The 13,859-nt window shown below is 38.2% G+C and overlaps 1 protein-coding gene across 2 annotated transcripts in view; it reads right to left on the reverse strand.

Annotated features, from left to right (window-relative positions):
* LAMA1 (laminin subunit alpha 1) overlaps window positions 1–13,859 on the reverse strand; it is a 102,287-nt gene that overhangs the window by 1,885 nt on the left and 86,543 nt on the right. The window contains exons 50-62 of one of the 2 annotated variants that reach the window (XM_068671582.1): window positions 13,508–13,652; window positions 12,736–12,877; window positions 11,502–11,616; window positions 11,132–11,302; window positions 9,357–9,508; window positions 8,658–8,843; window positions 8,029–8,191; window positions 6,811–6,923; window positions 5,677–5,866; window positions 3,528–3,686; window positions 2,356–2,509; window positions 1,464–1,597; window positions 161–383 (exon numbers count right to left, since the gene is read on the reverse strand). In XM_068671582.1, the coding sequence (XP_068527683.1) occupies window positions 161–383; window positions 1,464–1,597; window positions 2,356–2,509; window positions 3,528–3,686; window positions 5,677–5,866; window positions 6,811–6,923; window positions 8,029–8,191; window positions 8,658–8,843; window positions 9,357–9,508; window positions 11,132–11,302; window positions 11,502–11,616; window positions 12,736–12,877; window positions 13,508–13,652 (2,047 nt within the window). Of the gene's footprint in view, window positions 1–160; window positions 384–1,463; window positions 1,598–2,355; window positions 2,510–3,527; window positions 3,687–5,676; window positions 5,867–6,810; window positions 6,924–8,028; window positions 8,192–8,657; window positions 8,844–9,356; window positions 9,509–11,127; window positions 11,303–11,501; window positions 11,617–12,735; window positions 12,878–13,507; window positions 13,653–13,859 lie in introns of those variants that run through there. The other variant, XR_011092930.1, reaches the window with a different exon arrangement.

Here is a 13,859-nt window from a genome sequence, read left to right on the forward strand (position 1 = left end):
ATATGCTGTGACCTCGGTGACAATGCGAAAAATGGTAAGTATGTTTTATAACTCAATCATGAACTTCATGACTGAGTGAGAAGGGTTGGGGGAGCCAGTTCTTATGACAGAGTGAGCACACAGGAGGGAGAGTAGGAAAAAGAAATATTATTGTACCTACCAGGATAACCTCCAACATAAATGGGATTGTTTGTGTCTGCAGATGTTGACTGAATGTAGGGATTATCAGTTTGTACCAAATTCCCATCAATTATCAGTGAAATACGATGTTTGCTTTTGTTTGCTTGAAGCTTGTGCCATTTTCCATCACATAAACCATTTGTGACTCCTGGTTCATACGCAGCTGTTATTCTGCCAGCTCCATTGTTGACATGGAATAAAACCTGTATAAACAGCCAGATTCCAAGAAAGATATAAAGTAATAGAAGAACTAATTTCTCTAGATAAAAGTAAAATCATGCTGGTGCAGAGATTTTCATTTTAATAAACGCTCAGTAATTATGCAAAGCTAATGTTTACTTTGATAGATAGAGTGTGAGTCCTTACTGAAGTATTTTTAAAACCTAATAGACTTAGATCCATCCATGCAGTGATCTGTTGCTTAGCTTTGTATACTTGAGATTTCAATGTTTCTTACAAATACAACCAAATCCTTTTCTCAGAAAAGCTGACACTTAAGATCTGAAAGAAGATCCACTGTATCTAGTTAAAGGGAAAGAGAATGAACTAAAAGCACTTATCATTGCCAATATTTGATTTATTTTCATGTCTTTTATTTTTCAAAGCAGTAGATGTTTCCTCAACTCTGTGGTAAGGATTAATATGTAAATATTAACAGAGAAAGTATATCGCACAAAAACAGTTATATATAATGCTGTCTCTAGCTAGGAAGCATTGAATAAAAAATGAGCTATTTCTGAGAAACGACAATACTTAAGAGCAATCAAATATGTATTTTTTACTGCAGGAGATGAGTGGTGTACTACATATTGATTGTTAAAAGGTTTATGGAACATAACGGCCAGTGGATTTACAGTTAATTGCTCTGAGTATTTCTCATGAATATTGAAGAAGAGATTACAAAACAGGGTGTTTTGTACATGCAAGAATATGCTTAATAAGGACAAGTTTAGCTCTGTGGCAGAAAATGTATTAAACTGCAAGACAGGAATATATTCAGTCTACCATACAAATTATCTAGTACAGGAGGTCACAGTGGCTGCAGGTTAACATAAATTAAAATTAAAAAGGAAAAAGTTCCAGTGAATTCTGTTAATCTCACATTTTATCGTATGATGACGATAAGAAATGTGGAGATTGACCTCTGGGGATTTGGTTCTGACATTTTGCCTCCATCACATTTCACTGGTGTCTATTTAGTGCTACCCAACAGCCCAGCAGTTCAAGCCTCTCACATTTAAGAAAGCCTCATGAAATGAGTATGCCAGCACAGGGTAGCCTACCTTGCCATTTACAATCTCCAGTCCAATGGCATCAACCTTAGCACTGCTGACCCCAAGGAGAACACCATTCAAGCCTGTTGTACGAAACTCAAGTGTGATGTTCACATCAGACCGGACTTTGTAACCTTCTCTATCTGAAAAAGAGTTTTAAGCTTCTAATAAAAGATTTGTAAACCACAGTACAACGTAGCATTCATACATGTTCACTAAAATGCCTACAAAGTATGTAAATTAGTTTGTTGGGATATGACTTTGTAGAAACTCTGTCAAGTTTTTCCAAGTAATTTGTCCGAAGTCAAAATTCACATTTTATATTGGAAAAGAAAAATTTCCAAATATTTTTATTTGATTCATATAGATTTAATATATCCTATCTCATTTGCTGCAGAAACAGTAAAGAGTGTAAATTAATATAATGCTTCATATTATTTGACAATTGCCCTGCATCATTTTTGTCTCAATTCACTTTACAGACCTCAACATACATGTAATATCATGATCATAGGTATTCTTAGCTGCTGAAGAAAGAGATAGTTTCTTTTCCCCAAATCATTAGCATTGGAGTGCTGCATCCAGGTCTGGGGCACTCAGAACCAGAAAGATGTGGATCTGTTAGGGTGGGCCCCAGAGGAGGAACACAAAGATGGTCAGAGGGCTGCGGCATCTCCTTGTCCAACCTGAGCCATTTTAGGATTCTATGATTAGGTCCTTCACTTGTGGAAGATCCTCCTTTGAAAAAAAGGCCGCTTGTGGACATAGGGATTGAAGCAATTCAGTTAGAAATACATATGCAGGGCATATTAATTACATATAGTTTAAGCAAGGCCTAAAAGCAGTTTGTTTTCATTACCATTAATTCAGTGAGGTACTAGTTCCATTTAATGATACTTACAAAGAGCAGCAAAACCACTTCCATCAAAGAAAGTCCCTTCCTGCACTGTTACATAGCATTTATTCACAGCAAAGATGGAGATGGGGCTCTCCTTATCCAGTTGCTTGCTGTTAATGGTCATACTGCCAATGCAGGCAGGAATACTGTGAGTCACCTAGGCATATTGAAACACAAGAGTTAATGCATAATAAAAATTCCTGCTATGGTCTTTCAGTGATTTACATGATGTTACCGTAAATTAAAAATTCTCTCAAAACACATCAAGATCTAAAATATTTACATAATTGCATTTCTAGTTATTATATTTATTTATATAAGGTTGCAAATGTACACGATGCCTTATGGAAGCAAAAAAAAGCATTGTATAGGAACACAGTATATACTCTTTATAATGTAAGAAAGAACTGCATTTGCTTGAATTTGAGCAGGGATAAACCCTATGGTTAAAGACATTTCAAACATGCCTCAACAAATTAACATGTAAATCAAGATTTTCTAAGACACTGTGCAAGTACATATCACCAGAGTTCTATCCAGCAGTAAGATTTATTCACATTTCTCTCTATCACTGTTTTTAGCAATTGCAGACTCAAAGTATTAAAATATTTGTTATTCCTACAATGCAATTAGAAAGCAAGGGTGAAGAAATTACATGCAGGAATTGAGAAACACCGCTACTGATGCCAGACTCCTCCCTAAGATAACGGCTTGCACAAGGAAGAAGATGACCAAAAAAAATACATTTTAAAAGCACGTATGTTTTACTCTCAGACACCAGCCTTTCAAATATGTAAGTCCTAGTTCTAAATCCAAAGGATTTAGGTACTAAAGTTTTTGAGGTTCTAGGTTATATTTTTCTCTTCTAGTGTTAAACATAACTTACTTTCTTCATCTGTTTTCAACAAAGAGATTGATAGAAGAAGAAATCCATTAAGAACTATTAATAAAACACAAGACAAGAACCTCTAGCTAGAATCCTAGAATCACTAAGCCATAGAAAGCTGGAAAGATTTATATTTGGTAAATGGTCATAACTTTGTTGTTTGTTTCTTTTTTTTTTTTTCCCCTCAGAGACAGGATACTGAATCAGATGAGTTTGATGCAGTACACCCATTCTAATATCACACATTGTCAGACAACAACAGCCCTTGCCCCTCCTCAAACCTTCTTACATTCCCAAGATTCTTCGCCACATAGTCCAAGGGGAGTCCTCCCACATAGAGTTTCCCCTCCACATCCAAAGTGCTGCCATCTCCCAGGGCACTGACTGCTACCAATTCATGTCCATCCACAATGATGATACCTTTTCTTTTAGCGTATTCTGTCTTTATCTGAAAAAAAAAAAAAAAGAGCATGAAAACAGTAAGCTGAATCAGTCACCTAATCATCGTTTGCCAAAAAAGCAAGAAAGACAATTTTTAAAGGTTAGTTTGCTTTGATGCACTATACTGAGGTGTCCTCCTGAAATTCGCAGAGGTAGAGTTGCACTTCAAAATGCAACTAAGCAGGCTAAACTGCTTTCTTGCCTCCCCAAGGGCCTACACTGATTGCGTGTTGGTCTGCACAAGTTTTTCAGTGTCTTAACAATTAATATTTAAAATGACTGGTTTATTGCTTTAGGATATGAGTACATAACAGAGTTTGAAAAGTGGAGTTCTGTGCTAGTCTGCAACTGTACCATCTTAGCTCCCTGAAGTGCACAGGCCTATGCTTCAGCTTTATGATGGGCAGTGATGAATTTGCTACAACCAAGAAGATGTCCAGTCCTGTCCATCTCGTTCATTCATGCCCCTATGCCTTCCTTGCACTAAAACAGTTACTCACATGCAGATGAGGTAATTGATTTGTAGTCAGCTAACCATTTATTCTTCCCTAGTTGCTTGTAGCCAAACTCAGAATCCTAATCAGGTTCAACGTGAGGTTTCATGAACATTTGTGTTGGTAAGGGGATAAAGTGGTAGCAGGGTAATATGAGCACATGACAGAACAAGAAGTACTTCTTTTGGCAGCAATGCATGCTAGCTTAAATTGATTGTACAACTACTTCAATAATCATCCTCAGCTTTGAAATGGTGTGACAGCCTTAATCTCAGAAAAAGGTTCAAGCACATTTTTTTATGCTATTTGTGTCAGCAGACCTCTCATACAGAACCTGTTCATCTCTTATCAAGGAGATGATATGAGTATGAGGTTTTATGTAGGTATATTTAATTTTAAACAAGCAACTGTAAATCCTGGAATGTTTTTCCCTTCAGGGTAGGCAGCAGAGCTTATCTGTGATATCTCTCTCTGACAGAAGTTCATGTTTGCTTTCTTTATGGTAGTTTTTGCTGTTTGTTATTCGACTGCTTATACTAAAAAAAAAAAAAAAAAAAGAAAAAAAAAAGTAATTCTGCTGATTCCCTAGGCATTTGGGAAAGGTGGCAATCCTGTGTCATCAATCACCTTGTCCCAGAGAAGCCACTTCCTGGGGTTAAGGCACCACATATGGACAAGCAAAGGGAAGCTTAGAAGGATGAATATTGTCATCCTCATCTGCCCTAAGGAAAACTCATGTGGTGAGAGCTGCTTTTAAAGCTTATGCAGATATCACAGACATTTCTTGCAAAGAAAGCCAGAACCAACAGTCAGTGGGGTTGTGCAGAGGAACTGGCTGATGCAGAGCCTCTGTACAGAAGGTTATGCATATTACATATTACCTGAAATCTACAGCTATAATTTTCTCCCCAAACTCTTCTTATGGCCAAGTTCTCTCCCTCCAACTTCCGTTCATTCCAAATATCTAGCTTTCTCTTGTTGCATCAACCAAGGTAAAGAAGGAGAGTGCTTCCCTGTTTGCACTATCCATGTGCTCAACTGCTCAAGAAATGAGCTCCTACGATGTGCTCGAATACTAAAGTGATAAGTGGGAGAAAGGAGAAACTGTGCACCCACAAATCCTTTTCATTCTGTCCCACAGTGAATTGTAGGTTTTTGGTAGCACAGTGCATGGAAAGCTCTCTGGAAGAGATCAGAGTTTCTAGACCTTTCTGTTGGTTTCTTCTCCAGTGAAGATAACTACTATGCTAATTACATAATGGGTGAACTATTTTATTCCTAAATAATCTGAGATACTTGACAGTAATTGGCTACTGGAATCGATGCATAATGAGAATTTTAAAAGGAAGTAATTATACTTGAATACAGTTATCTGTATGGTTTAATGACTGGGTTAAACCCTGTTTGCCCTTCAACACAGAAATTGCACAGGAAAGGAAGTGAAAAGCCATCCAAGTAACACCAGGGAAGAGAAAATGGAGTACGAGATCAGTGACTACCTACCGTATGCCATTTTCCATCATTGACAACAGCAGGGTGAAATGCTACTGCTTTTCCTCGGCCTAGATCAAATGAGAAATAGAGCTGTCCCCCATGAAGCTGTAGGGCTGCATAATCAACCTGGTTCTGGTGAGCCATGTAGTAAATCAGACCACTGGAGGCAAAGGTTCTGAGATTCAGCTGGACAGAAAGTCTAGACAACAAAAATTCAGTGTTACTGATGGATACTTTTTTCTGCATTGATAAAAAGCTTCTCTGGAGGCAGAGAACAGCCTCAACCAATTTAATTTTAAGAAAGGACATTTTTTATTACAAAGGACATAAAAGTAGAATTTGCATTGTATTCTATGAAAGCATGACCTATAATGTATTTCATAATACAAATCAGTGCTGTACCTCTTAGAAATGCAAAAAGAACTTGTCACACACTGAGCTAGGTTTTAAGAGGGATGGGCTTGGCTGTTTGCAACTGCAGGCTTGCCCATTGCCCCAAGGAAGGAACAAATTCCATTACTGCTGGCCAGACTTGCTGGAATATAAATGGGTAGAGTGAGAACAGAGAGAAGCTTAAAGGTAGAGGAGCTGCTTCTAGTCTTTTGGTCCCCAAAAGCTATTTATGGAGCAGTCATTTATTATGGAGACACTAGGTTAGACCTGTAGAGCATCAACCCCTGTAATGTTCTTATATTTGGTAACTAAGAAGAAAAGAGCGACTCTTCCCAGTAGTCTTATCTCCTTTGGTGACCTGGGGAGTAAAGCAGACATAGAAGGTACAATTGCAGAAAATCCAGAGGAGAGGGCAAGGTGTTATCTGCATTACCCAAAGAAGCAGGAAACAGCTGAGGTCTGAATATGGAAAACAGAAATCCAAAATGCTTACAGGAGGTTCAATAGGGCTCTTAATTATGAAGGAAAAAAAATAATGCAGAACTCTGATAAATTCACAACCACAAACGTGTTAGGGACATGCTAATCATGATCCAGTGGTTATGATACCTTCTTCCATGAGGAACTCACAGAAATTGAGGCAAGGTCCATGTTCAAAACTCATAATTCTGCATGAAAAACATCATCCCACTTCTAGTAGCTCAATACAAGATAACACAGGTGTGCATGCGTGATTCAGGAGATACTCACTTCTTCCTGACAGTAGACTGATTGAAGAGCAGTGTCAAGTGGCTGCCTTTGGCAAGTCCAAACTGATGGGCACCTTGAACATGATCAGGCAGCTCATCTTTTGCACATACTACCTGTTAATGAAAGGACTTCATTAAGAACAGTATCGGCTGCTTGTCAGCAATGCTGAATGACAATGCACCCATGCTGAACTTTGTAAGAAAAAAAACAGAGCCACATGATAGCCACAAAGCAGAGAGTAACATCAGTAAGCTAAACTCCTAATACTTTCAAGCTAGCATTAGTCTCAGAGAGAATTAGTTGTAATGAGTAAGCTATGTCTCATGGATAACACTGGCCTTCTCTATCAAGAAATGTTTATAGTTTGAGATGTATTCATTCACATTTCTCTTAATTGATAGTCCTTTTGATAATGAATGCTGGAAGATGGAGTAGAATTTCAGTGAAAATCTTATGGACTTAGTAAAAATATTTTACCACTTAGTGAGGATGCACATTTTTGTTATGATTTAGGGAATAAAAAGCTGAGTAACAGAGCATGAGTCAAAGCTATACTTTAGCTCTAAGGACAGCTTGTTTCTTTTTATAGCCACAGTTGTATGAAATGCATAAAATTCTACTTTCTTTTGCCACAGAAAAATGATTTCAAGATGCTTTGGAAACACTTCATCATAAAGATGTGCAGCTGCAGAAGGAGAGATGAAATGCTGCCTTCTCTCTTGGGAACAGGGACTGTGTGAGAGGAAACAGGTGCCAAGCAAGCTGTATTCAGGCACTGTGTCTCTATAATGGTTTGTGCCTTGTCCTTGACACAGACCAGAGACTATATGTGTGTGACCAGGAAAATGTGAATGCTAAATTGCACAGCTAATGCAAACCTCAGCATGGTGTCACTTTGGCAGGAACACGCTAAAGATAATAGTTACTGTCAAGTCCTTCTGCTGAGGGATTATCACTCCACTTTTCTTTTTAGTGTTGCTGCCTGAACAATGATAAACCTAACTACATTTCCCTTTCAAAAGACCTGCTACACAGTTTTCTATCTCAATTTTTCATAGGAAATAATCAATTAAAATCCACATTTGTTGACCACCTACATACCATAGAAGAAACAAAAATATACAGCCTATATTTTGAAGATTCTCCACAAAGCTGAAATGCAGCTTTCTCCTGAGTTCTTTCCTAGAAGAGGCAATAGAGACTTGTTGTAATACATACTTTTTTTGAATCTGTAAGAGGCCTCATGGGAGCCGGTAAAGCCTGAAGTTCAGGTTGAATCTCAAAGTCTTCTAGCTGTATGGCTGGTTTAGGCTTCTCTGACAAAAAGCAGCTGTCCATATCCACATATTCATACTTCATGGAAGTGGTGAAATCCAAAAGTCTGTGTTTTAAAAAGTAATACATTAAAAGGTGAAATCCCAAATCCCTACATTTTACAAGCACAGGGAGAGTATTTTACAAGGTTTTTCACTGGTAACAGGAGAAAAAAAATCAGCAGCATACTGGCACAAGAAGATTGAAAAGAGTTAAATAATCTGTCCATAGAACAATGTTAATAGAAAATATTTGTTGAAGACTTTTTTATTTATGTATGCAGATGAGACTACAGCAGAGGGTTGCATTTTGTGCAGCATCTATATACACGTTAAAGACATTATTAATGTTATTTAGAAATGTAGCTGGTAATACTCAGTATTAATTTTCTGCATGTTTTGATAACAGATCATTAGCATAAGGCTTGTATCATGTTAAAAACCAAGTGGGTAATTTTATGAAAACAATTACAAACTACAATTACTAATTACTGTACAGTTTTCCAAAACATGGAAATTACCACTCTGACTTACTCCTTGTTAAAAATAAGATTGCTGATGCAGCCACGAAAGGAGCCAGTCATTTTTAGCCCTAAGAAGCTCTCTCCTGCTGGAATGCCACCAGCATAGAAGTTGGAAATATTCATGGGACTCATTTCTGCTGATGAACCAAGCCTCAGTTCTGAAGGGGAACTTTCATCCACTTGTACAGTTATGATCCTAAAAAGATAAAGTAGAAAAACATTCAACAAGGGCCTCAGACATTCTTATTCAAATCAACAATATTCCTTTTATCCTCAGAAATATCCTGTTCTAAGGCATTAAAATTTCATAACTTTGGTAATCCTTTCAATGTCTATAACAAAAAAATAGAAGACCTTCTGTAGATAATTTTTAACATGTAGAGTTTTGTTGAGTATCTTTCCAAGCTATTTTGATAGATATGTTTCTAAATTATTTTGATAGCTGTATTTTTTCTAATACTATTTAGCATCTTCACTCAAGTGGCCCAATCTGTCTGGAGATTTTGAGTGCTTTTAAATACAATTTAATCCGTGGCTGTGTGCTGTATATAATTACCATATCAATCAGAACACCTCCATTAACAGCAGAAAAAACACAACTTTGATTATTTCACCTAATGATCAGCAAAGGCAGTTCCTCAGAGAGTGCAGTGAACTGACAATGGCATACAATAATTAAACAGGTAGAGCTGTTCACAGTCACATGTACCTCTTATTCCGAATTAGGATAAGAGAGTGTTCTTGTCCATCACTGTACGTTCCATTAGCAGACTGAAGAATTACTTTTCTAGTACTTGTTCTATCTCCAGCATTAATATGCACTGCAAGATGACCATCAACCAGCATGATGGAAAAGAAGGGCTGTAGATTTAACCAGAAGATTATTTTTTTAAAATGCAACTCCATTTCCTGTCACTCATTCAATGTTTTAATAGAACATAGTTTGGACAAATTTACCTCCAACTTTGCTGTAAACAAACATTAACGAAACTCAAATATATATATTGTACCAAAGGTATATATTGGTACCTCACAGAATGCAAAGCCTTCTAACAGTAGACAAGAAAGTTGAAAATGTCTCTGGTCACAATAAAAAAATCAAGTAAAAAAAATAAGGTTTTTGTTTGTATATACACACATCCCAGCTTAGAAGAAGGAAATAGAATGGGACAGGTATTCCTACTAACACTTCATCCTTGGATTCTAGGAGCTCCAAAACAGTCCACCAGGTATGAGTTCATTGTTCATCTCAAATGCTTCACTAACTGACTTCTGACTATCAGAAGTGGAAAGTAATACACAGTGTGTAGTTCATGTGCAGCTTTTTTGTTCCAGAGGTATTCTGGATCTTTGCAACAGGTCTCTGCTAACTGATCACCTAGTTCCAACCCCCCTGTCCTGGGCAGGGTTGCCACCCACTAGATCAGGTTGCCCAGGACCTCATCCAACCTGACCTTGAACACCTGCAGGCATGGGGCATCCACAGCTTCTCTGGGCAACCTGTGCCAGTATCTCATCACCCTGTGAGTGAAGAATTTCCTTCTGACCCCTAATCTAAATCTCCCTTCTTTTACTTTAAAAACGTTCCCCCTTGTCCTATCATTCATTATCTGCCCAGGTAACTCTCCATCTTTTTTACAAGCCCCATTAAAGTATTGAAAGGCTGCAATGTGGTCTTCCCAGAGCCATCTCTTCTTCAGGCTGAACATCCCCAGCTCTCTCCGACATCCTTCATAGGAGGTGCTCCAGCCCTCTGATCATCCCTGTGGCCCTCCTCTGGACCCGCTCTAACAGCCCCACATCCTTCTTGTGCTGGGGGCCCCACACCTGGATGCAGGGCTCCAAGTGCGGTCTCACAAGGGTGGAGCAGAGGAGGACAATCACCTCCCCTCACCCCGCTGGCCACTCCTCTGGTGATGCAGCCCAGGATGCAGTTGGCCTTCAAGTATGCAGTGCTGGCTCATGTCAAGCCTTTCTTCCACTAGAAGCCCCAAGTACTTCTCCTCGGGGCTGTTCTTAGTGAGTTCTTCTCCCAGTCTGTGCTCATGCCTGGGATTGCCCTGACCCAGGTGCAGTACCTTGCACTTGGACTTGTTGAACTTCAGTTCAGTTCATGTGGGCCCACTTCTCTAGCTTGTCTAGGTGTCTTTGGATGGCATCCCTTCCTTCTGATGTATCAACTGCACCACTCAGCTTGGTGTCATCTGCAAACTTGCTGAGGGTGCACTTGATCCCACTGTCTATGTCATTAAAGATAAAGGTATTTAACACTTTCAGTCCCAAGACAGACTCCTGAGAGACACCACTCAACACTGGCACAGAGCTGTTGACTGCAACTCTCTGTATGCAGCCATACAGCCATAAGAATTATCTGATCAGATATTTATTTCTCATCTTTTGCAAATTACTTTCATATAAATTTGATATTTTAAAATACAAATGGCAAAAACAGAACCAAAAACCATATTTGTTTTCAGTACTTGCCAAATGCGCTTGTCTGCGTTGTCGCTTCTCCATTCTTCTACTGAGTCCAGCAAGGATGATGCCATTGCTGTTCTTTGTAGCAAAAGTTGCCATCAGTTCTGATTCTGGACTTAAAGACTTAGGTTCCAACTCAATATATCCATTGTTCAAGATGTTCACAGTACGAATAGGCTATTTTATGAGCAAGAGAAATAATTACTGGCTTTGTCCTGTTGTAGACCCCAGTGAGAAAAAATAATTTCACACATAGATTAATTAGCTTAGAATTTTTCAAGATCACACCATTTCAACTCAGTATATTCTTTCACAAGCATTACTATTCGTTGTTCAATAATATTAATTCAGATCACAAAACCCAAGGGTCTCCTACCTCCAATACACAGCCCTTTCTTACTCCATATGAATTTCTAAGCAAGTCAAAGGTTGAACGGGATATTTCCAGATTCTTGATGCATCCCACATATGTTCTACTATTCAGACCTTTCCTGAAAGACAAAAAGAGGCTTTTTTTTTCCAAGAAGTAGTACTTGGAACATTCTGGGATAAAATATTAAGCTCTTTTCAATATGAAAAAGAGAGAATCTGTTTTAAAGAATTCAGTCAGGCCAGTGTAGGCAAAAAGAGGGGTAATTTGGATTTTACCCTTAAACAGATATTACTTCTGAAAAAGAGCCAGATAGCACTGTACCCAAATAGAAACATGTAAGTGTGTAGTGCTGTGTTCACAGGTGAGCTCATTTTCCAAAACTTTCAGCTGAACCTTCAGCTGAAATGTGATGGCTCTTGTATGGGAGGGTAATTGTAGTTCTATACTACCAAGTAATTCAATTTCATTTCATTTCATTTCATAAGACTGGAGGACACTTAAGTCAGAGAAATCTAAGACTGTCCTGCCATAATCCCTTCCAGGCTCCTATGCCATTTAAAATTAGCAAGACTGCAGCTGAGAGCAATAACTATACAGAGATAAATACTGCCCTAGAGTTTACCTTATTGTTGAGAGGAAGGAGACAGTTCAAATAAGTTTTCTTTTAGTCATATTTATCTTTTCAAAGTGAATCCACTGGAACAACTGTGGCTTTACAAGTTCAGCAGGGATGTACAATACAAAAAGTAAAAACTAGAGACCTGCATAAAATATACATGTATATTTGTAGTGTTTTTTGTTGGTCTGTTTACATTTAGTTCTCTTGTATTTGTTCAAAAGTGAATTTTCAAAAGTTCAAAACTGAATTACAGCAATTCCTTTGTGAAGTAGAACTTTTATCCTAAAGTGCAGTTTTGACCATAAATGCCAGCTGGAAAGCATGAGTCTCACAGATCAGAGTAGCATCACTGCAGGCAACACTTGCTGCAGCATGACACAAAGAGCAGGTGGCTGCTGTGGAAATCACCCACAGAGGAGAAAAATTGGTTGTCCCTGATCTGAACTGATCAGACGTAGTAGTGAGAAGCACTGTATTAAGAGTTAAAGGTGAAAGACAGATAATTCTTCAGCAAGATGTCAGACTTCATTGATTTCCACTAACATCAGTGGAATATCAGAGTTTAATGTCTTCCTCTCTGCTTATTCTTAGCAAAGGGGAAGTTGGACCACACTTTACCTCATAGCCCTTGATCTCGGCAGCCCACCAATGAAGATTGGGTCCTTATCAGAGCGGTTCAGGTCTGAGGCAACCCCGGGAGACTCTCCTTGCTTGGTTTCTTTATAATTAAAGTTATATGCATCCATAACTGCCAGCATTCCTGAAAAGAAAAGAGAGTAAAGATCTAGAGGAGGACACCAATACTGATTCTTCTATTTTGGCAATCTTGCTTCTAGTAAAGGAAAACATATGCTTTTAGTCAAACTTGTATGGACAATCTTCTTATTTCTTGAGTGAGTCATTTATTGTACTTCCAGCTGTTCTTTTAATCTCATTCATTCTTCTCTGTCAAAATCAAATCTGGGGAAGTCTACAGGAAAATACATATATGAGAATACGAACTATTAACACATATAATTTGTAATGCATTACTTCCATCATAATGCATTACGTCCCAAACACAGGCCCCAAAACTCTGTTGTACGATTTACTAAGAAAATGCCCATCAGAAAATAAGTTCCCTAAAATACAGGCTTGGACAAAGACCTCTCGTTTAAGCACTATTGATATGTTTTCTGGCAGCTTCTGCACTGCCTGCTCTTTATAAGATGTGCCAAATTAAGAATCAGAATTGCATTGTATTTCTGCTGTCTTATTTTAGCAAAGTAATATAGGAATGGCTGCTAAAGAATCTCTGCATTGGAAGTGTCCAGATTTGGTTGCAGTGATGTTCCCCTGCGGGGAACATTTGTATGTGTGCAGACACCTGTTTTTTCAGCCTGAAGCCTACCTTGTTTCTTGTTCCGACTGAATGAAATTTTATACCAGGTTCCATTATTGTAACGATTTTCTGTTGTAAGAGCAAGAGGTCCTGAACCTAGATCAACAGTCAGTCTCACTTTGCCATCAATAAGCTCAAGGGACAAGAAATCTCTCTGGGAGAAAAAGAAGAGAAAAAATAAATAAATTAGTGGAAATAAAATCTTCCAAAAGGATGCATACTTGGCAGGTTTGGCCTACTGTGTGAAGAAGGGTTAATATCTCTTGTACCTAGGCTATTTTTTGGGCAGAAGACATTTATCTTTGCTATATTTAGGAAAATTAAATTCTTTGTACTTCATCAGGATGTCTTTCCTTTGTTT

This window comes from Anas acuta, chromosome 2, assembly GCF_963932015.1.
Source record: "Anas acuta chromosome 2, bAnaAcu1.1, whole genome shotgun sequence".
Lineage (NCBI taxonomy): Eukaryota > Metazoa > Chordata > Aves > Anseriformes > Anatidae > Anas > Anas acuta.